The 27,434-nt window shown below is 37.8% G+C and overlaps 1 protein-coding gene across 1 annotated transcript in view; it reads left to right on the forward strand.

The window, feature by feature from the left end:
- Positions 1-27,434, forward strand: part of PFDN1 (prefoldin subunit 1) — a 59,550-nt gene that overhangs the window by 17,521 nt on the left and 14,595 nt on the right. The window contains exon 3 of the mRNA XM_008515559.2: positions 9,546-9,630. Within this exon, the coding sequence (XP_008513781.1) occupies positions 9,546-9,630 (85 nt within the window). The remainder of the gene's footprint in view (positions 1-9,545; positions 9,631-27,434) is intronic.

Consider the following 27,434-nt stretch of genomic DNA (forward strand, 5'->3'; position numbering starts at 1 on the left):
TTTCTTGTGTCATCCTAGTCTGGTTTTGGTATTAGGGTAATGCTGGCCTTATAAAATGAATTTGGAAATGTCCCCTACTTTTTTTTGTTTTCTTTTGGAAGAGTTGATAAGGATTAGTATTAATTCTTCTTTAAATGTTTGGTGGAATTCACCAGTGAAGCCATCTGGTCCTGGACTTTTGTTCATTGGGAGGTTTTTGATTACTGATTCAATCTCCTTACTAGTATAGTCTGTTCAGATTTTCTATTTCTTCATGATTCAGTCTTGGTAGGTTGTATGTTTCTAGGAATTTATCTTTTTCTTCTAGGTTGTCCAATTTGTTGGCATATAATGGTTCATAGTAGTCTTGATATGATTTCAATCCTCTTAAAATATTGATACTTGTTTTGTGGCCTAACATATGATCTATTTTGGAAAATGCTCCATGTGCACTTAAGAACAATGTGTATTCTGTTGCTTTTGGATGGAATAGTCTGTAAATATCTGTTAAGTTCATCTGGTCTAATGTGTCATTTAAGGCTAGTGTTTCCATATTGATTTTCTGTCTAGATGGTCTATTCACTGATGTAAGTTGGGTATTAAAGTCCCCTACTATTATTATATTGCTGTCTGTGTCTCCATTTAGGTCTATTAATATTTGCTGTATGTATTTAGGCACTCCTATGTTGGGTGCATAAATATTTGCAAATGTTTCATCATCGTTTTGGATTGATCTCTTTATCATTATGTAATGCCCTGTTTTGCCTCTTATTACAATCTTTGTCTGAAAGTCTATTTTCTGGTGTTTAAGTATAGCTATGTCAGCTTTCTTTTTGTTTCCATTTGCGTAGAATATCTTTTTCCATCCTTTCACTTTGTCAGTGTGTGTCTTTACATCTAAAGGAAGTCTCTTGTAGGTAGCATATACATGGGTTGTGTTTTTTTTTTTATCCAGCCACTCTATGTCTTTTGATGGGAGAATTTAGCCATTTTACATTTAAAGTAATTATTGATAAGTATGTGCTTATTACCATTTTGTTAATTGTTTTCTGGCCGTTTTTGTAGTTCCTCGTTTCTTCTCTTGTTCTCTTCCTTTGTGGTTTGATGACTTTCTTTAGTAGTATGTTTATATTCCTTTCTGTTTATATTTTGTGTATTTACTGTAGGTTTTTTCTTTTTGGTTACCATGAGGTTTACATATAACAACTTATATCTATAATATTCTATTTTAAGTTGATAAGTTTGATACCATTGTAAACCTCAACATTATTGCTCTCCCCCACCCATGTCTTATGTTTTTGATGTCACATTTACGTCTTTTTATCTTGTGGATCCTTTAACTAATTATTGTAATTATAGTTAATTTTATTACTTTTAATTTCCAGAATTTGATTCTTTTATCATCAATCATTCTTGGTTCATATTTGCCCAATTTTTTTTTTAAAGATTTTATTTTTCCTTTTTCTCCCCAAAGCTTCCTGGTGCATAGTTGTGTATTTTTAGTTGTGGGTCCTTCTAGTTGTGGCATGTGGGATGCTGCCTCAGCACGTCTAGACAAGTGGTGCCATGTCTGCACCCAGGATCCTTACTGGTGAAACCCTGGGCTGCCGAAGCGGAGTGCGTGAACTTAACGACTCGGCCACGGGGCCGGCCCCTATATTTGCCCAATTTTATTTCATAACTTTAAAAAATGAATTTATTCTTTTCCTTAGTCACAGTGAGACTTAAATATGCTTACGTTTATGTCATTTTAGGATTAATCTATTATTTCCATTTTGTTGGAAGTGAAGTCGTTTCCTGATTGTTTTTCAGGTATAATTTACATAGAGTAAAATTTACCCTTTTTAGTTGTACAGTTGTATACTTTTTGACAAACACATACTGTTATGTAATTACCACCACAATCAAGTTATAGAATATTTACATTTGCTCAAAACATTCTTTCATGTCCATTTGTTATCAGTCCTCTCTCTACTGTCACCCCCAGCAACTGTTGATCTGTTTTTGGTCTTTGTAGTTTTGCCTTTTTTAGAGGGTTAGGTTACTAGAATTGTACTGTATGTAACCTTTTCTGTCTGTCTTCTTTGACGTAGCATAATGCTTTGAGATTTCTTCATCTTGTTAGATGTATAAGTAGTTTGTTTTTGTTGCTGAATAACATTTCATTGTACTGCTGCACCACCATCAGTGAATGGACATTGAGTTGTTTCAAATTTTTGGCAATTATGAATAAAACAGCCATAAGTATTTGTATACAGTTCTTTGCATAGACATATGTTTTCATTTCTCTTTGGTAGAAATCTGGGAGTGGGATTGCTGGGTTGCTGAAGTTCTTAAGTTTATAAAAAATTGCCAAATGCTTTTCCAAAGTGGATATGCCATTTTGCATGCTAACCAGCTATGCCTGAGAGTTCCAGTTGCTTTGCATCTTCACCAACACTTGGTATTGCCTTTTTTGTTGTTGTTAATTCTAGCCATTTTAATAGGTGTGTAATGGTGTCTTCTTGTGGGTTTAATTAGCATTTTCCTAATAACTGATGATGTTGAGCATTAGTTATTTGGCATCCTTATCTCTTCTTTGATGAAGTCTGTTTAAATCTGTTGGCTATTTTTTTTAAGATAAAATCTACATAACATAAAATTCACTCTTTTAACCATTTTAAAGTGAACAGTTCAGTGGTTTTTAGGATATTCACGAAATTGTGCACTCATCAGCACTATCTAATTCCAGAGCATATTTATGACTGCAAAAAGATCCCTAAACCCATTAGCAGTTATTCCATATTCCCCCCTTTTCCCAGCCCCAGGCAACCACTAATCATTCTGTCTGTATAGATTTGCCTGTTCTGGATATTTCTTGTAGATGGAATCATACAGTCATATGGTACATGATTGTGTCTGCCTTCTCAGCATTAAGTTTTAAAGATTAATCCATGTTGTAGCATGTATCAGTACTTCATTCCTTTTTGTTGCCAAATAATATTTTATTGTATGGATATACCACATTTTATTTATCCATTCATCAGTTGAGGGACATTTGATGGACATTTGAATTGTTTCCACTTTTTGGCTATCAGGAATACTCTGCTTTGAACATTTATGTACAAGTTTTTGTGCAGATATATATATGTGTTTGTTTGTCTTGGCTATATTCCTAGGAGCAGAATTCTTGGGTCATATGGTAACTCTTGTTTAACCTTTTGAGGAACTGCCAGAATGTTTTCTATGGCAGCTGAAACATTTTACGTATCCACCAGCAATGTATGAGGGTTCCAATTTCTCCATATTCTCTCCAACACTTGTTATTAGCTGTCTTTTTTTATTACTGTCATCCTAATGGGTGTGATCATGCTTTTACTTTGAAACTATCTATGTCTTTTTACTTAAAATGGATTTCTTGGTGATTGCATATAGCTGGGTCATGCTTTTTAATCCAATCTGACAATCTTTGCCTTTTAGTTGGGGTGCTTAGATCATTTACAGTTCGAATAATTATTGCCATGACTGGATTTAAATCTACCACCTTGCTACTTGTTTTCTATTTGTCTCATTTGTTTTTTATTCCTTTTTCCATCTTTTCTGTTTTCTTTTAGATTAATTGGGTGTTTTTAATGATTCTATTTTTCCTTCACTTTTGGCTTATTAGGCTTAGTAAAAAAATTTTAGTGACTGCCCTATTTTTTATAATATATGTCTTTAATTTATTGCAATCTACTTATGAATAATATTATACCACTTTATCCTATAATATTCTATGTCAAATCCCTCTTGCCATTCCTTTTTTTTTTTTTTTAATACATTTTACGTGTTTTGAAGCCCACAATATATTGTTAGTATTTTGCTTAAGATCAAGAGTTGGCAAGCTTGTCTTGTAAGGGACCAGATAGTAATATGATGACTGTATGATGTCTGTCACAACTTTCTATCTTAACTCTGCTATTGTTGCGAGAAAGCAGCCATAGACATTATGTAAACAAATTAGTGTGCCTGGATTGTCCTGTAAGCCATAGTTTGCCAACCCCTGCTTTAGACAGTCAACTGTCTTTTAAAATGATTAAATGTAAGAAAAGTATGTCTGTTATGTTCATCTTAACCACTATGCCACTGGGCTGGCTGTTCATCTTTTTTTTCAAAGTTGACTTAATTAAAAAAATTTTTTTTTTTTTTTTTGAGGAAGACTAGCCCTGAGCTAACATTTGCCAATTCTCCTCTTTTTGCTGAGGAAGCCTGGCCCTGAGCTAACATCCATGCCCATCTTCCTCTCCTTTATATGTGAGACGCCTACCACAGCATGGCTTGCCAAGCGGTGCCATGTCCACACCTGGGATTCAAACCGGCGAACCCCAGGCCACCGAAGCAGGATGTACGCACTTAACCGCTGCACCACCGAACCAGCCCCTGTTCATCTTAATTTATTCTATTTCTAGTGCTTTTCATTTCTTTGTAAGTTGACATGTTATCATACTCCTTCTGCTGGAAGAACTACCTTTAACCTTTCTTATGGTGTACGTTTGTCAGAATAAACTCTCTTAGCTTTTGTTTGTTTGAGTTTCCCCTTCATTTTTGAAAGATATTTTTACTGCGTATGTAATGCTGGGTTAATAGCCTTTTTCTTTCAGTGCTTTGAAAATGTCCTTCCATTGTTTTCTGCCTTTGCATAGTTTGTGACAAGAAATTTGCTGTACCTCTTATCTTTATTTCTCTGAAGGTAATGTGTCATGTCTCTGTCTGCCTTCAAGATTTTCTCTTTATCTTTGTTTTTCAGCAGTTTGATTATGCTATGCCTAGTTTTGTTTTGTTTGTATTTATTTTGCTTGTGTTTCTCTGAATGTCTTAGAACTCTGATTTGGTGTTCTTTTCATTTGTTTTAGAAAATTCTTGTCCATTTTCATCAGATGTTTTCTTCTCCATTCTCTTTCTCCTCCTTGATCTCTAATTACACGTATGTTAGACTGCTCAGTATTGTCTCTTAGGTCTTGTGTGCTGCATCTTATTTTTTTGTTTTGTTTATTTTATTGTTTTGTAGAATTTTTTTTCTTTTTGTGTTTTAGTTTAATTAATGTTTATTAACCCATCTTCAGTTTACTTGAATTTTGTCACCCACCTAATTAGGAACTGTAAATTAAATTCTGTACTTGAGATTTTCTGGACCATGCAATAGGTTGAATTTGGCCACAACCCATGAGAAGGCCAGCTTATGGTTACACATTCTTAGAGGACGTTTTTGGTTTTTCATTTTACTCAATACCAAGGTATAGATAGACAGAGTTTCTTCTGTTTTACCCTACTGAGAGGCAAACTTATTTCTTTTTCACTCTTAGACTGAAGGTGGAGCCCTTTGGGAATCTGAGTTTAATTGAGGATTCTCCTAATAGTGTCCTCACCTTGGATGGCCCCTAGGTTTTATCTCCTGTTTCTGTGCCAGTGTGGATGTTTGAGGTGTGTAGGATTCAGCAGAAACAAGGTGAAAGCCAGTTTATTGCTTTCTTACCGTCCAGAATTCCTGATTTCACTTCATGTTGGGCCTCGGTGGAATCTTTTGTTTGTGTTTGCTCAGGAGAATGTTTAAAAAAATTTTTTTTTTTAAAGATTGGCACCTGAGCTAACAACTGTTGCCAATCTTCTTCTTCTTCTTCTTTTTTTTATTCTTCTCCCCAAAGCCCCCCCAGTACATAGTTGTATATTCTAGTTGTAGGTACTTCTGGTTGTGCTATGTGGAACACCACCTCAGCATGGCCTGATGAGCGGTGCCATGTCCACGCCTAGGATCCAAACCGGCAAAACCCTGGGCTGCTGAAGCAGAGCACATGAACTTAACCACTTGGCCATAGGGCCGGCCCCTGAAAACAATTTTTATTTTGCTTTGTTCTTAATCAAGAAGAGTGTTCAGGATATCTACTCAGCATTATACCAATAACAGAATTGTCTACTCACTCAGCATTCTACAATATAGATATACATAATTTTTGAATTGCTTCTTTACTGAGGGATTTAGGTTATTTCTTTTTTTGGTAAAAAAATTAGAAAGTAAAAACTTTTTTGTGGGGCCGGCCCCATGGCCGAGTGGCTAAGTTTGCGTGCTCCACTTAGGCAGCCCGGGGTTTCCCTGGTTTGGATCCTGGGTGCGGACATGGCACCACTCATCAGGCCATGGTGAGGCAGCGACCCACATAGCACAACCAGAAGGACCCACAACGAAAAATATACAACTATGTACCGGGCAGCTTTGGGGAGAAAAAGGAAAAATAAAGTCTTCAAAAAAATTTTTTTTTAAAAAGAAAAACTTTGTTGCACATGGATCTTTGTGCACACATGCAAGTAGTTTTCATCACCAGTGGAATGAAGCAAAGAAGAAAGATAGGCTCATTTTTATTCAGCCTTTTCTGTGCCACTTATTTTGTGGGTGCCCTAAATGCCATTAGAATATGTTTTCAGACATCCTCTAAAGATTTCCCACCCAAACAAAATGCATTATCGTAAGTATGTTGTTTCTGAATAGTATATGCCCAGGTGACCACACTTTGCAAGTGTACCCAAAAGACAACATTGCCACTGATCCTGGATTGTGTTTTGGGCAGGTGAACAATACTTTTGATTCATGCTAAGTCGTAAGAAAGTGAAAGTCATGTACCAACCTGCAGGACAATTTAGAACATAGCTTCTGATGTTTCTCAAATAAAAGCAAAAGCCATCATAACATTATGTTTTTCAGATGGCATAATTACAAATAAATGAGGAAATGGAACAGCAGGCTGTAAGTCCTTGAGATTTGACAGTGCAGGGCCACATGGCATTGATTTCCAATGTAGAGGCCTCTTACAAAACAGTGACTCCAGTCTAGATTATATAATCCTGAGTATTGTAAGCACATTCTCTGCATATCATTTGTCATATGAAAATAATTTCCCTCTTCATGGTTTATTTTTCCTTTGTAGCACATTCTGAACTCCAGAATCCTTTATCTACCATTTGGCTTTCATAAACTCTCAGGCAGGATCTCTGTGAGATTCTCTGCTTTGAGAAACTGTGTGCTTAGTGTATATTTATGACATACGACTCATGATTACATTCTTACGATAGGTCCTTTATCTTCAAAATAGCATCTAATAATTAGTGCTTTTTAAACAATAGGTAAGTTGTTTTCTAAAGACTTTTCCCAGGGAGCCAAATACTTCTTGGGGCTCTTTCCAATCTTCATGCAATGTATCTTTGGCATTTTTAGTATTGAGGACTAAACCAAATTTTCCATAAGTATTTTTGAGTTTCGACTATATAACTGCTCTTTGAGGTAGACCTTTGAGTTTACTCAGTATTCATCCTTGTTTAAAACTTTTGTGGCTGAGATGTCCTTTGGCTTATAGTAAGTTGGCTAGCTTTGGTGACATTTCTCTGGCCTTTGAAGTTGGCACAGTCTAATATAGCTACCTCAGGAGTGTGTGGCCATGGAAAAACATGTTTTTGTTGTTGAGTGTTCTTGCTTTCTAGTAATTTTATTTTCTGCTCAAGGGATTTAGTATCTGTTCAGATACTTTATTTTTAAAGGCCACATAAGTAATGACTTGACCTCTAATCTTAGCTTTGAAAATTTCCTAGACACTAATAAAGATAATGTCTGATGACCTATTATTTGAGAATACTACTCACTGGCCACAATCAGTGCTATTTAAAAATGTGTATTTTACTCTGAAAATTATTTCCCGGGCTAAAAGACTTTCTTAGTAAAATTGTGCGTGTAATGATGCAATTTGATGACTCTTGGGCCTAGATTTATAACACTTTTTACATGGTGTCACTGAGACAGTACAGTTCAGAACAGCCCTTCTCCTCAAATACTCTGCTAAATAATTAGTTCTGAGAAAAATGTTATATAAACCATAGTCTTATCAAAAATAGCACCTGTCTCTTGGACTAACAATAAGAATATTTTGGATGCAGGTTATACAGTAATCCTTGTTTTGCATGAATATGGGCTACCTTTGCAGTAAATATATGAGTAAGACTTTTACAAAGGATCACGTTATCACTGAAGACTAGGATCATCAGTTAAATTATCTGGACTGTCCATCTCAGGAGATAAGCTTAATAATTAGTGGAGTGAAAGAGAAGTTCACCAAAGTATATTAATATGTGTGCCAAGGTATATTCACGAAGAAGAGGCAGGAAAAAGCAGTTTCCTCCCTGGAGTCTGGGCAAAGCTAGAGTTGCTGTTTTTGGTCTGTTTTTACTTGTCTTAGATCTATAAAAACAGACCCTCGTAGGGGCTGGCCCCGTGGCCAAGTGGTTACGTTCGCGCGCTCCGCTGCAGGCGGCCCAGTGTTTCGTTAGTTCAAATCCTGGGCGCCGACATGGCACTGCTCATCAGACCACGCTGAGGCAGCATCCCACATGCCACAACTAGAAGAACTCACAACGAAGAATACACAACCATGTACCGGGGGGCTTTGGGGAGAAAAATGAAAAAATAAAATCTTTAAAAAAAAAAAAAAACAAACAGACCCTCTTAGTAAGAACTCACCTAGATGCAGTGTTTTTATGAGGTTGGTGGAGGAAACTGCATATTGCTATCTTGATGTGTTTTCTTGTTTGGCTTTTCGTTAAGAGATGTTTAGTTCTTTTAAACTCCAAGTTGTGTACAAAGAGAAGAAACAGTCTGCTTAGTTAACTGTAATCTTTAACTGAAATCTGTTATACCCTAGTTGGACAATCCTGAAAGAGATTGGAGTAATTAAAGTTTTCCTTTACTTCCAGTGGAAGGGAAATATTTCAGTTCATTTACTTGAGTTTATAAAATGGTTTCTTCTTCCTTTCCCCACAGCAAGAATTATGAACATAAAGTCACAGAAGAGATTCAGTGTTAATTTTTAAAGCTTTCCCGTATTTCCATCCTCATCAGCTGTAAATGATGTGCCTGACTGTAAAATGGAAAAAGTTGAAATTTTCCACTTGTGCATTTTGAGCTTTTCAGAGGTATTATACACTCTGGAAATAATAATAAAGGATACTAGGTCTTATACAGTGCTTTTTGTGTGAGGAACTCGTATAAACACTAATGCATTGATCCTAACACAGTACTTGATTGTGACTTTAAAAGGTCATGAGTTACTGCTGTTACAAAAAATAAAAATAAAAAAAAAAGATTGGAGGGGGAGCTTTAATTTACAAATATTGTTTTAAAAAATCTAGATAAAAGTTAATATAGATAACTGAAAAAATAAAAATTATGGAGGATTTTATTGTTTGTTAACTTATCTCTTAGCCTGTAATAGATTTTTGTCCCTTTATGCTTTTTTTTTTCTTTTATCGTAAATCTACTTGAAGCCTGATTCCCTTCTTAGACAAGAAGGCAGAATTTACTTTTAAGCTTTTATTTCTTCTCAGCCATGAAAGCTTAAACCTGTGGTGGTTTCCTGAGTTTGTCACATTAATATATTAATGCATTTTATTTGTCCTGAATTGGGAGAACATCCTTTTAGTTTTCTTAGTTTAATATTTGTGGGATATAGCTGTTGATTTTGATGAATATAGTGGTCATCTGGCTTAATCTTCAACTTTTTTGTGTTTTGTAGGTTTATTCTTCAATCCAAGGAGGTAATTCACAATCAGCTATTAGAGAAACAGAAAATAGCAGAAGAAAAAATTAAAGAATTGGAAGTAAGTTTTGAGTTAATATTGATGCTAGTAGTCAACTTTTAGGAAAAAAGTAATTATCTCACTGTATCATATAAAATGAAATTGTATGCCTGCCAAGGTCATGTCACATTGTTTTCATTTTTTCTAATTGTGTCAGAGCTTTGAAGCAGTCATAATAATGGCAATGTATAAGACACACACACACACACACTCCAAGTCTCTTGGAACTTTAGGGAAGTTTGAAGAAGATAGGATGCTGTTAACCTGAATGTGTTTTCTCCATTGCATTTGAATGAATATGTCTGTTCTTAAAAAAACAAAAATGAAAACACAACATATATTTAAACACCACATATTGTGGTGGATGGGCCTGAGAGTGGGATAGTGGTTAAGGAATCTTGATATGTCTTTTACACATTGTAATTCCTTTAACATAGATTAGGTTATAGACAAGGACTGAATATAAGTAGTAAGCTTTAACTATCTGAAGGATGGTGCTCCAGTGAGGAAAACAGATTTTTTTTTGCCTAGGGAAAAAGATGATGGGTAAGAATAACTTAGTATGTCTTTTGAAAATTGGTGTTTATTCTTACAGTTTCTTTATACAGTAAAAACTTTGATGAGATATTCTTCTTGGGCTTTGGTGAAATGTCTATCCTGTATGTAGTAAATGTTAGACTGGACAAAAAACTGGTTATTATTTCTTTGGGACCAAGATTTCCTGAGATGGGGGTGGATACAATGACTTCATAGGTCACTTTATCTAATTTCTGTGAGTACTATTTGAGGCAGTGGTTCAGAATCTGACTCAGCCCTCTTCTGAATTGGTGAGACACCCCCTGTAGCCTCCTGGGGATTTCTCAGGGGCGCCAGCTCGGCATGGCCTGGGTGAACATGTAGTGTCTTAGGTTACGTAGGCTTATTTTTGTTTGAGTACTGATGATAATTTAAACAAACTTGATAGTAGATTTGTAGCTTAGAAAGATGTATTGTAAAAACAAAACAAATAATCAAACAAAGAAAAGAAAAAATTGTTACCCTGTAGTAACCAGATTGTTATTATGTCCTGTATTATCATTTTTGTCAGCCCAGTTGTTCTAGATTGAATTTTGTATCCTCTAGTGTTCATGTAGATAACAGAAAATGTATTTTGCAACTGTAGGTGAATATATCTAAAAATTGTCTTGATGAATAGGTAGGAAGGTGCCAAGTAATGTGTATATAATTCTCTTTTTATGAAAACAAACAAAAAACAAGATCTGTATATGAACATTGAAAATGATATGAAAGCATATGTATTAAATTAACACTGGTTACCCTAAAGAAGTGAGATGGGACATGGGGATGAAATTATTTTTTTCTTGTAATCTCTGTGTTAGGTAAATTATAACTAGTATTTAACTTTTACAATTAAAAAAAAATCAAGGTAAAATTGCCACAGATGATGATTTTAGCATACTATTCAGTTCTGATGAGTATTAGGAAATTTATTTTTCAAAAGTTTCCTTTCATGAAGTCTCTCAAATACTGGCAGAGTATCTGGATATCTGTCAGATAATAGATGTAGATTAGCTGGCTTGTTGGTACCCACTTGGAATGCTAATTATAGCTACAAAAAACTAGCAGTTAAACTGAGCCTCTACCCTAGGAAGTTATTTTGTCTTTTTTTAACCTTTCATTTTACATGTTATTTGTATTATAAAAGCAGTATAAGTGCCCTATAAAAAAAGAAAAACAGTTGAGCAAAAAATAAAACAAATGATTAAAATATGACTTTCCCATCTTCTCTGCACACCCTCGCATGTCACCTCTACAGTTTGGTGTGTATCATTCCAAACTTTATTTTATAAACACATTCATATACACACTTGTGTTTTTTTTTAAAGATTGGCACCTGAGCTAACAGCTGTTGCCACTCTTTTTCTTTTTTTTTCTTTTTCTTTCTCTCCCCCAAATCCCCCAGTACATAGTTGTATATTTCAGTTGTAGGTCCTTCTGGTTGTGCTGTGTGGGATGCCACCCCAGCATGGCTTGATAAGCAGTGCCATGTCTGCACCCAGGATCTGAACTGGTGAAACCCCAGGCTGCTGAAGCAGAGCACGCGAACTTAACCACTTGGCCATGGGGCTGGCCCCCACTTTTTTTTTTAATAAAGAGGAATTATGCTGTATATAGTGTTTTTTCATCATTTGACAATTTATCTGTCTACTTTAGAAATATAAATCTACTTCATATTCAATTTCATGTTTTCCATTTCTCCTACCAGTGTAGACTCCTGATTGCCTCAACATTCAATTATTGCATGATCCCTACCTCTGCATTATTTAGTATGCTCTCCAATACTGCTTTAATCTGTATTTTTAATATTATCACCTACTACACACTCTCCCCTCTTCCCTGAAGCAATCCTATACTTTTCCACTGGCATACCTTTATAGTTTTGTCACTTCAGCCTGAAATGTATGCATATGCACATACCCACACGTGCATTCACACACACATGCATTGTTAATTTTACTGTTCAGATTGTCGTTGTTTCTTACTGATTGCCTTTTCTGCTTAGTTATTGAGAGAGATGTGTCAAATCTCTATGAGGATATTTATTGATTTCTTCTTCATCTTTTAGTTTAGTGGGCAGTGGTATTTAGAGACTACTATTTGAGTACCATAGGTGCTCATTATTACTGTACACATAGTTTAGAGGCTATGTTTCATTTTGCTTTTATATAGGAATTTCTCAGCTCTTTCAAAGATAGTGTTCCACTGACTTCTGGCTTCCACTGTTACTGTTGAGAAGTCATCTGTCAGTCTAATTGTTCCTTTGTCTTTTCTCTCTCGCTACTTTTAATATTCTCATGCTTTGTAGTTTCTCTGGGATATATTTAGGTGTGGATTTAGTCTTTTTGTTTTTTTTCTTAATTTTAATTGGATTAAGTTGGATTTCCTGGATCTGAGGATTAGTGTCTTTCATCAATTCTGGAAAATTCTTATCTCTGAATGTTACTTCTGCCCTATTTTCTCTATTAAATGGTATTTCTTTCTGGAGTTTTTTCTCCACCTTTAAACAGCTTTAAGCTCACTTTTAAACCATGGCCCCTACCATCTACAGTGGCATCTTAACTGTTTTTTCCATCTCCAGCTTTCCCCCGTCCAATACTTTTAACATATTTTAGCTGTAATGACTTTTCTAAGATATTAAACCTGGTCACATAACTCCTATGTGTAAAACCCATCGTTGTTCTTAAGTAAAGTTTAAACTCGTTAACATACCTTCAAGGCTCTTTATGAAATGACTCCTGTTTATTTCTCTCATCTTCCTCATTTCCTCTGCCTTCTCTTACACTGTGTGCTCCAGCCGTGCAGAAGTATTTTATTTTTAGAACTTGCTGTGCTGTCTTTATTTCTACTAGGTCTTTGCAAAAGTAGTTCCCTCTGCCTGGGAACTTCCTCCTCCTGCCCTTACCAGCTCCATCTATTAATCCTTAAGATCTTAGTTTAGGGCTACTTCTCCTAAGAAGCATTTTCTGATTCCTTAATCTCAAATTTGGTGCTTTGTCCTTGTTCTCCTTAATTATTCTATTAGTTTCATAGCACAATGTGGGAATTTGGGCATATAAACTGTCACCAGTTGAAGTAATTACAAATATGGCTTCCTATTTCTTGGGAAGCTTAATACAGATTCAGAGCTCTAAATAGTTTATCCCAAGGCCTCCCAGTTGTTGCTCTTCCTTTCAAATCTACAATCTCTTCTTCTAGGCCCTAGTACTTCTTGCCAGTCCAACCCGTTTCATCTTAATCCTGTTTAATTATCATCATCATCATTAATTTCTACCCTCAGATACCTTACAGTTAAGTCAGAGAGGCACAATTTATACATAACTCTGCAGACAAAGGCCAGGCTTTTTCCAGTTAGCGTGTTTTCATCACTGAAAGAGTGAGGTTGGGGCTGGCCCTGTGGCTGAGTGGTTAAGTTCACACTCTCTGCTTTGGCGGCCTAGGGTTTTGCTGGCTTGGATCCTGGGTGCAGACATGGCACCACTTATCAAGCCATGCTGGGGCAGCATCCCACATGCCACAACTAGAAGGACCCACAACTAAAAATATACAACTATGTACCAGAGGGCTTTGGGGAGAAAAAGGAAAAATAAAATCTTAAAAAAAAAAAAGGAGTGAGGTTGTTTTTGGTCTGGGTCTATAGGTCCAGTTTCTGTTCAAAGCTGTTAACTTGGCCCATTGTGTATGCCTCCCCATCTGCTGCCAACAGTCTATATAATTGACACTATGGATCAACCTTTTTCATGACATAGATGCTGATCTGAATCAGGTTCTGGGATCTGAGAGCCAATCTATATTAGTATTTTCTAGACTCCCTTTTATTCATCTCTGTCCTTTCTGTTTCTTCATGTTTGCTCTCTCCAGATTTTTTCCCCAGTAGGTGTTTACAAGTGCAAAGCTTACCTAGAATTTGTGTAGCTTTTGGTAACTTTGTTATGCTGTGCCTACATTGTCAACCAACCTGGTAGCCTCACCTGCTGGCCCTTTCTTCTTATGGAGCAGAGGTCGGGGAACTATAACCTTGCCCTCATGTCCCCTTGATAGGGAGTTATTTACTTACTAGAAGGGTAAAGACAAGTACTATCTTAACCTTGGGAAGATAGTCTTACTGTCATTTTCTTCTTAAAACTCCATATTTACATTTTAATACCCCTATGTTGGGTTATTCTTCAGACTATAATCACTTTACTGGGATTGATTAGGAAATATTTTCATAACGCACAATATGATAGTTTTATGTAAATTTTTATTTTTCCTTTATAAAGGTGGTAGATCAGGTTCTGGGAGGGAATATCACCATTTCATCCTAATGATAATTAGTAAACCAGTGATGCTGATCCTATTCAAGAGAAAATATAAAATGATGGCTTTAGTATGATAGACTAACCATGTTATTTATGTCCTGGAGAGAATTCTCTATTTTTTTAAAATATTGATACCAAATAACTTTTTAAATTAAACAAAAAATTTTTTTGAGGAAGATTAGCCCTGAGCTAACAACTGTTGCGAATCCTCCTCTTTTCGCTGAGGAAGACTGGCCCTGAGCTAACAGCAGTGCCCATCTTCCTCTACTTTCTATGTAGGACGCCTGCCACAGCATGGCTTGCCAAGAGGTGCCATGTCCATACCCGGGGTTCGAACCGGCAAACCCTGGGCCACCAGAGCAGAATGTGCGTGCTTAACCGCTGTGCCACCAGGCCGGCCCCACAAATAACTTTTTAAAGAAGATGACTGCGTGTATAATATACAATAAAGTATATGTTATTAGAAAAGTACAAAAGTATAATTGTTTTAAATGACATGAATATAATTGGGATTTGGAATTATAACTTTATGAGTCTCATCTGTCTTTGTAAAAATAATTTTCTTTTTGAAATGTACAGCATTGCTACAAAGAAAAAGTAGAAAATTTTTTGGAGAAAATCCAGTTTTAGTTAAAGTTGAGTTAAACCTTATTGATAGGTTGAAGAGATATATATTTTCTAAAGAGTGAAAAATACAGTCTATATTTTTGCTCACTTTTTTGGAGAGAAGAAGGAAATAATTATTTGTGCACTTCTTTTGCAGTTGGGAAAACTTAGATCCAGTATTCAGATGAGCTAGAGCTCAATTTCTCACCCCTTGCCTTATGAATCTCAACTATTTGAAATCCTTGAGATAACTGTAAGCTTTCAGTGATGTATTTGAACACATTTTGACCACCATTCTCTTATATTCTCTCCTTTATTCCAGGTGAGGGCCAAACAATTACTGCTTCAAGCTCTTCTGCCCTCATTCCAAAGTCCCCGTTATATTTTAGGCACATGCATATACTGGCTGACCACTTTCCTTCCCCTCTGTCTCTGACATGGTTACCACCCCTTCCACCACCCTGGTTAGCTCAGCAATGACAGAATAAAAATAAGAAAGAGGAAACCCAGGACATCCTGGCCTGCATAATGCCACTTCTGACGCAGAATGTTATAATCCCAGGGTTGTGAAATAGTAGCCCATGCTGTAAGTGAAATCTAAGAAACTGTGTAAAAGTCCCGACTCTTCCACAGAAATGACAGTTTTGGTCAGATAGTGGTTCCTGAAACAAGTAGGAAGAATAATGGCAAGAGAACTGGAAAGGAGGTGCTTGGGACACTGCAGTTGGCTGAGTTCTGAGACTCTAATGAGAAAATGTTTTGGAGAAGTTCCCGTGATTGAGGAGATTTTACTCTGCCTATTGAGGATCATTTTTTCCATAGCATGGGTGGTGACTGGTAGGCACTTGGATGGATGTCCAGCTTTTGCTTTAAGTACTTCATTTTTGTGCATATGATGGAAGCTCCTCTTTGGAGGTGTTGTTAAGTGGACTCTGCTATATGATAGGCACTGATTCTTAGCTATATATTTTTTTTAAAAGATTGGCACCTGAGCTAACAACTGTTGCCAATCTTCTTTTTTTTTTTTCTGCTTTTTCTCCCCAAATCCCCTCAGAACATAGTTATGTATTTTAGTTGTCGGTCCTTCTAGTTGCGGCATGTGGGACGCCGCCTCAGCGTGGCCTGATAAGCGGTGCTATGTCCGCACCCAGGATCCAAACTGGGGAAACCCTGGGCTGCTGAAGCAGAGCGCATGAACTTAACCACTCAGCCACGGGGTCAGCCCCTCTTATCTGTATTTTTAATGAAGAGAGAAGGGCAGGTGAGAGCAGAGCCAGTGATAGAATGTTTTTTATACGTTAAACAAGAATTACACCCAATGGTTCGTCTGCTTGCGTAGCTCAAAGTTTAGACTCTATTAAAAAAATTAGTCATTTATTTATTTTGTAGTGAAATATAGGATTTACATAAATATATATTAAAATACATGTAACTTAATCAGTAATTATAAAGCAAACACCTGTAACAATCATCCAGGCCAAGAAATCAAGAGTTGGCAGGACACCAAAGGCCCCTCCCCTGCTCTGTTTATCCCTTCCTGATCACAGTGCCATCCCTGACCACTCTCCTCCCCAAGATAACTGCTATTCTAAGTTTTGTAATAATAAATTTTTTTTTAAGATACAGTTTTTACTACCTATGTATGTATCCTCAAAAGTATAATTTAATCTTGCCTGTTTTTGGACTTTATATGAACAGCACTATTTTTTTTGCCTTGCTTCTTTTGCTGAAGCTTGTGTTTGGGTAGTACATCTCTGTTGTTACTGGAGATTGTGATTTGTTCATTTTCATTGCTATATGGTATTTCATTGTATAGATCTTCTACAATTTATCTTTCCAGAGTGTCCAGTTTTACTCTTAACAAGTCAAGATGTTCTCATAGAGTGTTTGCACAGTTTCTCTCTTAGCCTCTTGCTGAGGGGAGCTATTTTTCAGAGATATCCTCCCACTCCAACCCAGGAGAGTTTTGAGTTCTGGAGAGAAGTGTAAAATGTCTTTACTCTAAAAATTAGTTTGATGATTTCTCACCTTCAGGAGTAGCTAGATAGCTAAGCATCTCTGAGTTTTTTTTTTTAATTAAAAAAAATAATTGCAGGGGCTGGCCCCGTGGCCGAGAGGTTAAGTTCGCGCGCTCCGCTGCAGGCGGCCCAGTGTTTCGTTGGTTCGAATCCTGGGCGCGGACATGGCACTGCTCATCAAACCACGCTGAGGCAGCGTCCCATATGCTACAACTAGAAGGACCCACGATGAAGAATATACAACTATGTACTGGGGGGCTTTGGGGAGAAAAATGAAAAAAATAAAATCTTTAAAAAAAATAATAATAATAATTGCAAGGTAGTAAATTAACTCTTTTCCATGTTGTTTTGACTTGGGGAGTCTTGGATGAGGTTTCTCTTATTGTCCCATACATTGAGATTTCAGACATGAATACTTATCTCTTTATAGAGTTCATTTGCATTCTCACCATTTATAAAAATAGATGTTTGTTTTAAAGTAGTTTTTAGTTATTTAAGGTTTAAGTCTAAAAAAGCCTGACAGTTTGAAACCCTAGAGTTTATAGTGAACTGTATATATTCTCTATGTCCTGGCGCTTTAGGGCTTAATGTATGTGATTCTCCTCTGTAGATTTCAGAGGAGAATAGGCGTGAGTCTGAAAAAGCCCATATCTGCTTTATTTCTGGTTGAATATTCTTTATTGGTTATTATTAGTATTATCAATATGTTGGTCAGTATTATGATCCAAGTGCTAATATTTGCCCAAATAGTTCCTCAGTAGAAATATTTCAGATCTGGTGAGAACTTAAAAAGTTCAAATAGATGTGCTCTTTTAACTAGACGGCCTTTCTTATACTATCTGTAAAATATATATTACAGATATTTTACACACATGCCCCTTTTGTTTGATCTGTTCAGTGGTGTGCTTCTTCATTTTATGATTAAGGTAAAAGAAGCATTTGCATTCCATTTAGCCAGAGTTCAGCTTTTGGCATCTTAATTTAGTTATTCTTTTCTTCTAGGTTACATTCCCAGGGTGCCTTGATTCCCCTCCTTGGAATACTTGTCTATACCCACACCAGATTATCCCTTCAAATGCTTCAGAGGGTTGTTGACCTCAGCCTTCGCTGCTGTATGCTTTATATGGTCTGTACTTTTTCTCTGTGTCTAACCATAAAAATTTGTCCTTAGCCTCCTCCCTCCCATGCCTGAGAGTCCCTCCAGTCGTTTTTGGGCTGCCTGGAGAATGATTTCTTTTGATGAGTTAGACTTTGAATTTTCTTTCATGTTATTGCATGCTTCTTTGCTCTTGTAACTAGATGGTGAGGCAAAGTTAATCAGTACACTTTTCTTTCCCCAGATTTTTGCTCTGATCAGTCCTTACATCACAGGGCTCCTGTGACCTGAAGTAATAGATACTGGCCAGAAGAAGTGAGTTGTTCAGTGCTCAATGTGGGCAAAGCCACACCACAGTCTATGACCATGCTGTGCATGTCAGCTCAGAAGAACAAGATCCAAACTGTTATTTAAACCGTAAATAGAGATCTCCAAGTCTATCAGATTGACTGCGGAGCATTTACTACCCTAAATTCCTAATTTAAATACTTTCTGTTGAGTTAGGAGTTCTGGATTCTAACCATGCTATACTCTAAGCCTCAGTGTCCTCATCTGTAAAATGAAAGGGTTGGATTAGTAGATATCTAGGGTCACTTCTTTTAAGTTTATTGTTAAAACCTTGGTCTTTTTCTGACTTGCCACTTTAGGCGCAAAAACGCCCCTCTAAAAATGAAAAGATAGAGGAAAGACAAAACAAAACACCATTTTCCTGTCATGGCCAGATCATTACCTTAATTTAAAAAGTTAATTGGAATCCTATTTTGAAGCTAAAACTAGTTGTCTGCGTACCACTTTGCCAGCTAAAAGGTAATACAAGGTAACAGCATCTCCTTTGATATCTTTGTAGTAGTTGGTTAAATTACTGAAATTGCAGGGATGTGTGATGGCTTAAAGGTAGTTTATAGTAGGCATTACCTGTTTTAGAGATACAGTCATGCACCGCCTAACGACATTTCTGTCAACAACAGATCGCATATACAATGGTAGTCCCATAAGATTAGTACCGTATAGCTTAGTGTAATAGGCTATACCATCTAGCTTTGTGTAAGTGCAGTCTATGATGATGGCCTAATGATGCATGTCTCACAATGTATCCCTGTCGTTAAGCAACGTGTGACTTGTACTTTTGGATAGAGCTGTGTAATAGCTTATTAACTCCACATGCATGAATTAAATGACATATCCAGGAAGACCTCATTTTATTTATTTGTAGTCCTTTATCCTATACTGTCTTATAAAATACATGATACTTAGTGGCAAAACATGTTCAGAAAATGTTGATAAATTATTAAAGTCCTTGAGTGTACATGGACATTTTTATAAGTGGCATCTTATTAAATTTTTTTTTTTAAAGATTGGCACCTGAGCTAACAACTGTTGCCAATCTCTTTTCTTTCTTCTGCTTTTTCTCCCTAAGCCCCGCCCCCCCAGTGCAAAGTTGTATTATTATTATATTTGCCAATCCTTCTCTTTTTGCTGAGGAAGACTGGGCCCTGAGCTAACATCCATGCCCGTCTTCCTCTCCTTTATACGTGGGACGCCTACCACAGCATGGCTTTTGCCAAGTGATGCCATGTCTGCACCTGGGATGCAAACCGGCGAACCCTGGGCTGCCGAAGTGGAATGTGCGCACTTAACCACTGTGTCACCTGGCCGACCCAGTTGTATATTTTTAATTGTGGGTCCTTCTAGTTGTGGCATGTGGGACGCCGCCTCAGCGTGGCCTGACAAGTGGCACCATGTCGGTGCCCAGCATCTGAACCAGCAAAACCCTGGGCCGCTAAAGCAGAGCCCGAGAACTTAACCACTCGGCCACGGGGCTGGCCCCTTACTAAATTTTATAAAATGTAGTTTTGTGAATTTTAATTTATCTGCTGATGTAGGCATTATACTGCTTGGGACTTTACCATTTTTATTTTACCATTTTTCAAAGAATTTTCACTACATTACTTCGTTTATGAATGGAATGTATAGGGGTGATTCTGTCTTGCTAATTATGATTAATTAGAGGAATTTCTCCCGCCTCACTTTGTCTTGCTTTCAGACAAGTCTCTCACCTACCACCAGCATAATAAAAATATTTGAATTCCAGCACTATTCACGATGCTTTTCTTTTGGGCACATAATTATCTTGTGAGGGAATTTTTCCAAAATGGGCGCAGATGCATTGTACTCCTAACTTTTGTGTAAAACAGTTTAGTTCATTTTATTCTGCTTTTGTTTTTAAGAAAACACATGTGAGGGTGGAACAATACTCCAGGTCAGGAAGCATTATCGGTTTCCACTGACGTTTTATACGCACTCTGTTTTTATATGAGACACTAAAAGCTCAAACTGTGTGATGCTATAAAGACATGGAAAATGGTTCTTTCTTGGATTGGAGGAAGTGATGACTACTGTTTTTTTGCTGGTAGTATCTGATAATCCCCCCTCCCTTTAGCTATTCTAGGCATGTTTAGTTGTCAGGCGTTGTCGGACTAAATTGCTAAAAATAACAAATAAGGGGGAGGCTGTGCTAAGGCCAGCTCTTGCCACTGTCTGTAATCTGTTTAATTTAGTTCCTAGGGAGAAAGGGCAAAAGGAACATGCTGCCATTCTCAGTGAATGGAGTTTTTGTTTAAAGTGCTGACAAGAACATTGTTTGAGCTCTCCCTATTCGCAAACCCCATAGGGCTCATGTACCCACATCTACTTACAGTATGGAGCCAGAGCCGGGGGGCTCAAAGAGCATGCTCTGATCAGTGCTTGTGCTAGAGATTAACCAGGCCATTAATCTTTGCTCATCTTTTCATGTGGCTTTTGACAGTGGAAATGTGCAGTTAGACGTGAGAGAGAGTGAGAGGGAGAGGATGGTGGTTAGAAATGGGGGAGTTAGTGTGAGAATAAAGAATTTCTATTTAATATTCTCCCTTAACTCAGTGTTCAGAGTCAGATTGTTTGGTAAAATTAACCACACTTGTGACTCCTACACCTGCATGTAGTTTTAACCCACATTGCCAGCTTAAAGCTCTACTTGGATCTGGCTCTTGACCTCTCTGTGCCCTAACTTCTTCCAATAATAGAAACAACTTTCTATAAAGCAGAGATAGCAATCTGGTACTTGTTTGTAAAGCTGTTGAAGATCACTGAAGGAATGACTTCAGTGCCTTTCCTATCCCCTGTCGTGTATTTACCAGCAGTGGAGTGTGTGAAAATTAGGAGCAAATTTTCAGTTATATTTCTAGTGTTCTACATTCTGTGTTGACTTACCTGAGGGCTTATTGATTTTTATATCTGAAGTCCTATCCAAAATCCTTTCCTTTGTGCAGTTTGTTTGTGGTTTTTTTCAGTTGGAACCTGACCACTTTTAGCACCAAAGACAAAATTGCTTTTATTAGAGATTCTTATGGGGGAATGTCTTGGGAAAGCCTTTATTAGTGAAGATCATGGTATTTACCTAAAGCTTTGGGATCTGAGCACTTGGACACTGCAGGCTTTGGGAATGCTTACTTTTAGACATTTCTTAAGTCACCAATCTGCCTTACTTCCTAATTTAGTGAAATAATATTTTAACTGAACTAAGGGGTCACAAATGTCTAATTTAGAATACAGTCTTCAAGACTATCTGTGCTGTATAGGTAAAGTCTTGTGATTTATGTGGAATGACATATATGGCAGCACTTTAAATCTATACAAGTAGCACAAGACAGATGTCATTTGTGGTCAAGTTTAATCAGATCTAGACATTTGTAAAGAAAAGCATAATTTTCTGCTCAGAGCCTGGACTTTCTTTGGAGTTCAAATTCAAAGCCTTCATTAATGCAGACTCCGTGTCTATCTTCCTCTCTCTCTTTTTTTTTCCCCTGCTTTTTCTCCCCAAATCCCCCCAGTACATAGTTGTATATTTTAATTGTGGGTCCTTCTAGTTGTGGCATGTGGGACGCCGCCTCAGCATGGCCTGGTGAGTGGTGCCGTGTCTGAGCCCAAGATCCAAACCAATGAAACCCTCGGCCGCCGAAGCAGAGCATGCGAACTTAACCACTTGGCCACGGGGCTGGCCCCCTTCTCTCTCTTTTTTTAAACAAATTTTTTTTTATAATTATTAATTAATTTATTTTTGAGGAAGATTAGCCCTGAGCTAACATCCACCACCAATCCTCCTCTTTTTTGCTGAGGAAGATTGGCCCTGAGCTAACATCTGTGCCCATCTTCCTCTACTTTATATGTGGGACGTCTGCCACAGCATGGCTTGACAAGCGGTGCATAGGTCCGCACCCAGGACCCAAACTAGTGAACCCTGGGCCACTGAAGCGGAGTGTGTGAACTTAACCGCTGTGCCACTGGGCCAGCCCCTTCTCTCTTGAGAAAAGGCATGAAAGGGAAACAAAAGTTAGATGGTGATAGAAAACACGAGAGGAAGAAGGAGATTCTGGTGCCTTAAGTGGATCAAGTTTTGAACATAATTGTAAAATATCGATTGCCTAAATTTTTAGGCTTTGATGATTTCAATTTCAGAGGCTGAACATTTTCACATACAACTGATTTTTCCTTCCTTTGGGAGGATTACACAATTCCAAGGTTCATGACATAAGGCTTTGGCCAATGATAATTGTTAGATAGGCCAGAAGAAGTGGATACATATGAAAAAAGCATTATTAAATGTTTGCTGGGTGTCTTGATTATACATCGTACTTTGGAGTTATGTCTACTCTGGAAGATTTTTGTTCTTGCTTTCAATCTTATACTTTAAGGAACCTGCAGTCTATTGTACTTAAGTACTATGTGCCATGCACTGTTAGGCAATGAAGACAAAATTAGCAAAGGGCCTGATTGCGTGGAGAGTGGAAGGGGGAAACAGATAATAAGCAAATATAATTGATGTATACTAAAAAGAAAAACAGTGTAAGGAGACAGAGAATGATGGGAGTGTATAAGCTGTTTTATATGGTGTTGACAGGGAAGGTTTCTTTGATAAGGTGATATTTGAGTAGAGGCCTGAAGGGAGTGAGGGAGCAAGCTGTGTGTAAATCTGGGAGAAGAGGGTTCCAAGCAGAGAGGACAGCAAGTATAAAAACCCGGAGGTGAGAGCATAATTGACAAATTGGGAAAACAGCAAAGAAGCCAGCTCAGCTGGAGCTGGGTGAGCAACATAGAGAATAGTAGAAGATGAAACCAGAAAGTTGTCAGGGAATAGATTGTATAGGGCCTTATAGGCCATATTAAGTATTTTGGATAATGCTCTGAAATTGGGAGTTTGGGGAGGATTTTGAACAGAGGAATGACATGCTTTGATTTACATTTTAAAAGGACCAGTCTGGCTGCTGTGTTGAGAATAGATGATAGGGGGCAAGGGTGGAAGCAAGGAGGCCTGTTAGGAGGCTGTTGCATTATCCAGGTAAAAGATTGTTGGTGGCTTAGACGAGGGTAGTATCAGTGGAGGTGGTCAGACTCTGGATCTATTTTAAGGTAGAACCATGACGATTGGATTTAGGGATGAAAGAGCGGACAAAAAGTTTTGGACTTGTGACTAAGGAATCACACCTACTTCTTCCCACGTGTATCACTCATTCTTCTGTTGGAGAGATCTGGAATGGGTTCATGGGAGAGGGGACATTTCACCTGGGCCTGAAGGTCTGTTAGAATTTTGCTAGATGGGGCTGGAGCAGAGGAGAGAACATTTCAAATCAAAGGAATAGTGAATCTGGAAGTGGACTGGTGAAATGGAGGGTTGGAGTGAGAAATGAGGCTGGAAAGATCTAGGGGAAAGGCTAAAATGAATGAAATCAGCATTCTTTCTACTCACTTTCTGTAAGTACTGCTTGTTCTGGGCAAATAGTTATTCCCAGTGCCAATGCTATTTATTCAGTATGGTTTCCACCCAGCATTCCATGTATACTGGGCTCCGCAAAGATTCCACATGTTTATGGGAACAGATATGCTATTGATAATTCATTGATCAGTGTTTCCTAGTCAATTTTCAAGTTTCAAAAGTAATTTTAAAAGCAAATTTAAAGTTTGGTTTGGGCCATGTTAACCTTTGAGATACTATTAGATCCAAGTAGAGATGTTGAACAGACAGTTGGATATATAAATCCGGAACTCCAGGCTAGTGAAATAAAATTGAGAATTGTCTATAAATTGTCAATTTATAGTTGGCATTTCAAGTTGTAGAATTGGATTAGGTCTACTAAGGAGAAGCTAGAGAAGGGACGAATGAGGTTCATGGTATGCACCCAAGGGCCCTGCAGCAGGATGTAAAGCTCTTTACAGAGGTGTGGAGACTGCTGTGTGAGTCCAGAGAACTGAGTGAATACCCACATGGACAAGCCTCTGCTGAGAGGGGGCCAAGCTGAAGGGATGGGACAACTCCCTTCAACATTAGGGGGCTGTCCAGGCCCTTGGTTTTATGGTGGCAGCAGAGGCTGTCGGCTCACTTAGAGCTGAGTTGCAAGTACTCTGTGGCCTTCCCTGAGTAGCTGTGACCCTGGAGCTGCCAGGCCTGGTTCTCCTGAGGGAAGCAGGTTTGTCCCTCAGGGAGGGATTGTAGAAGGACTTGTAGTAGTGCTTTAAAAATAATTTTGCCCTTTAACATGTTTCTTATTAGAGAGGAATGAAATTATTTCTTTTATTATTATTTTTTAATATTTTATTTTATTGATTTATTTTTGTGTATGTGAGAAAGATAGGCCCTAAGCTAACATCTGTTGCCAATCTTCCTCTTTTTTTTTTCCTGTCTCCTGAAAGCTCCCCCAGTACATAGTTATATATCTTAGTTATGGTTCTTCTATTCCTCTATGTGGGACCCTGCCTCAGCATGGCCTGAGGGTTCTGCACCCAGGATCCGAACCAGTGAACCCCGGGCCACCGATGCGGAGAGCACGAACTTAAGCACTCGGTCACGGGGCCGGCCCCAGGAATGAAATTCTTTAAAGGCTGACATCAAGTTAGGCTCAAAGCTGATCCCTCTGTCTGTGGGACCATACTGCAGGGATTGGTTGAACACAGTTCATTTAGAGCACAGGAGATAAACCCTGCCCTGTATCTGTGATATCTTGAGTAAAATTTGAGGGAGGTAGGTACTTTCATGGGCAAAGGCAAATATGCCTACTAGTTTTGAAGGTTGAAAGTTCCCTAAAGGGATTTTATAACAACCGGTACCTTCACTATTCCATATACACACTCACACATATGCACACTTTCCTACCCACTTTGAGTATATACTAAGAAAAGCTTCAACCTTTAGAATATTTTTTGAATTCATCGTGAAGATTCTTAGCAAGTAATATGTACTTCTTTTCTTTGCTCTGATATGCATAGCGTAATGCCTTGGCATAATAATTGAGTATGAACTCTGAAATGAGATGAATATGAATTTGAATTCTGACTCTGACACTCAACTACCACCTTGGATAAATTACTTAGCTTCTCTAAGCCTAAATATACTCTTCTGTAAAACGACAACAATGGTAAATAACCCCTTTATCTCCTGCGTAAGTATGGAACCAACTGAAAGTCAGACAAATTGATATAAAAATTTTTGTGTATTTTACCTTTATTACTGATAAATATTAGGTTGAAGGATGTGGCATAGGTGTGCAGCAATAATAATGGTTTCTAATACTGATTCAGAATTAGGCATACAAATTAGATGAACTTACCCAGCAAATCTCTGGATGTGTGGGACAACCACAGGTCTCTCTGCAGAGGCAGCTAGAGCCTGTATGTCAAACTTACGAGGAATGTGTGCCTTCTGCAAGCAGGCAGATCCTGGCAGAGTGGAAGCACAGTTCCTTTTCCCAAACACGCCAATCAGAGAAGCCACTGGCCTTCTTGAGAGTAGATTGAGGAGGAGGCCAGGACTAAAGCTCATGAAAACTGGAGGTGAGGAGGATAAGCATTTCTCCCTTACAAATAATTACAAAATAATCTCCCTTGTAAAATAATTTGTGTAAGTCACTTGATGCCTAGCACGCACAGTGCAGGATTTTGTTATTTGCATGTGGTGGATGCTCAGTAGCTATTTACCAATTGAGCGTATTGCTACTAAATGCTTGTAAGATAAGTTTTTTTTTTAACTTGGAAAAAAATTAAAGGTAAACAAATGTACAAAGATAATTTAACAAACACCTGTGTACTCACTACCCAGAATTAACAAATGTTACCATTTGTAATGTTTACTTTGTTTTTTACAAAAATAAAATATTAATGAAATTGAAGTCTCCTTTGTAACTTCCCTCCCAACCCCACCTCAGTCTTCAGTCTTATTCCCATTCACCAGAAGCAACCGCTATCAGATATTTGGTATGTATCTTTCCATTCTGTGTTTCATAGCATTTTTTTTTTTTGAAGATTGGCACCTGAGCTAACATCTGTTGCCAGTCTTCTTTTTTTTCTTCTTCTTCTCCCCAAAGCTCTCCAGTATATAGTTGTATATTCTAGTTGTAGGTCCTTCTGGCTCTGCTGTGCGTGATGCCACCTCAGCATGGCTTGACGAGCAGTGCCGGGTCTGTGCCCGGAATCCGAACCAGCGAAACCCTGGGCCACCAAAGTGGAGCATGTGAATTTAACCACTCAGCCACAGGGCTGGCCCCTGCATGTTTCATAGCATTTTATAGTCAACAAATGACATCATATTGTTAATATTTTTCAATAACTTGTGGATTTTTTGAGCTCTACCCGCACTAATTAATATATGTAGTTCACTCATTTTAACTGCTGTAGTGTATTCCATAACAACATATCACGTTCTGTATTTTATTTAAAATACCCATTGTTGATAACTTCACTATACACCGTGTAAGTATGACTAAAGGGCCTGATGACTCCTTCCAGGTGTACATAAATATAGCCATTGGTAGGGCTAGTTGATGGGCTCAAGGATGCAAGTGCCAGCAAGTTAGTGATATCTTCTGCTCTTATTTCCCAAAAGCCAAGGATTCTGTGGTGAAGCCATCTCATAAACTTGGTGGCCTCTGCCTGTATTTTAGAAATGGAGATCACGTGTTCTTCACAGAGCCAGAACCAGAATCAATCAGGGAAAGAGAGGGAGATCAGAGTGGGAACTTAAGATTCCAGATTCTAGATTCCAACCACTGTATCATTCACTTTTACTCTGAAGGAAATGGGATTCCTATGCCATGGTTGGATACTCCCAGTAGCTGGAGTATCACTCTTGTAAAATGATAAATCCTGTAAACAGCAACTCTTTGAGTAGAGATTATAAGTGGCTTCTAAGTGGCCTAGCATCTGGAAATTGAAGAAAGGGCA

Source organism: Equus przewalskii, chromosome 13 (genome assembly GCF_037783145.1).
Source record: "Equus przewalskii isolate Varuska chromosome 13, EquPr2, whole genome shotgun sequence".
NCBI lineage: Eukaryota > Metazoa > Chordata > Mammalia > Perissodactyla > Equidae > Equus > Equus przewalskii.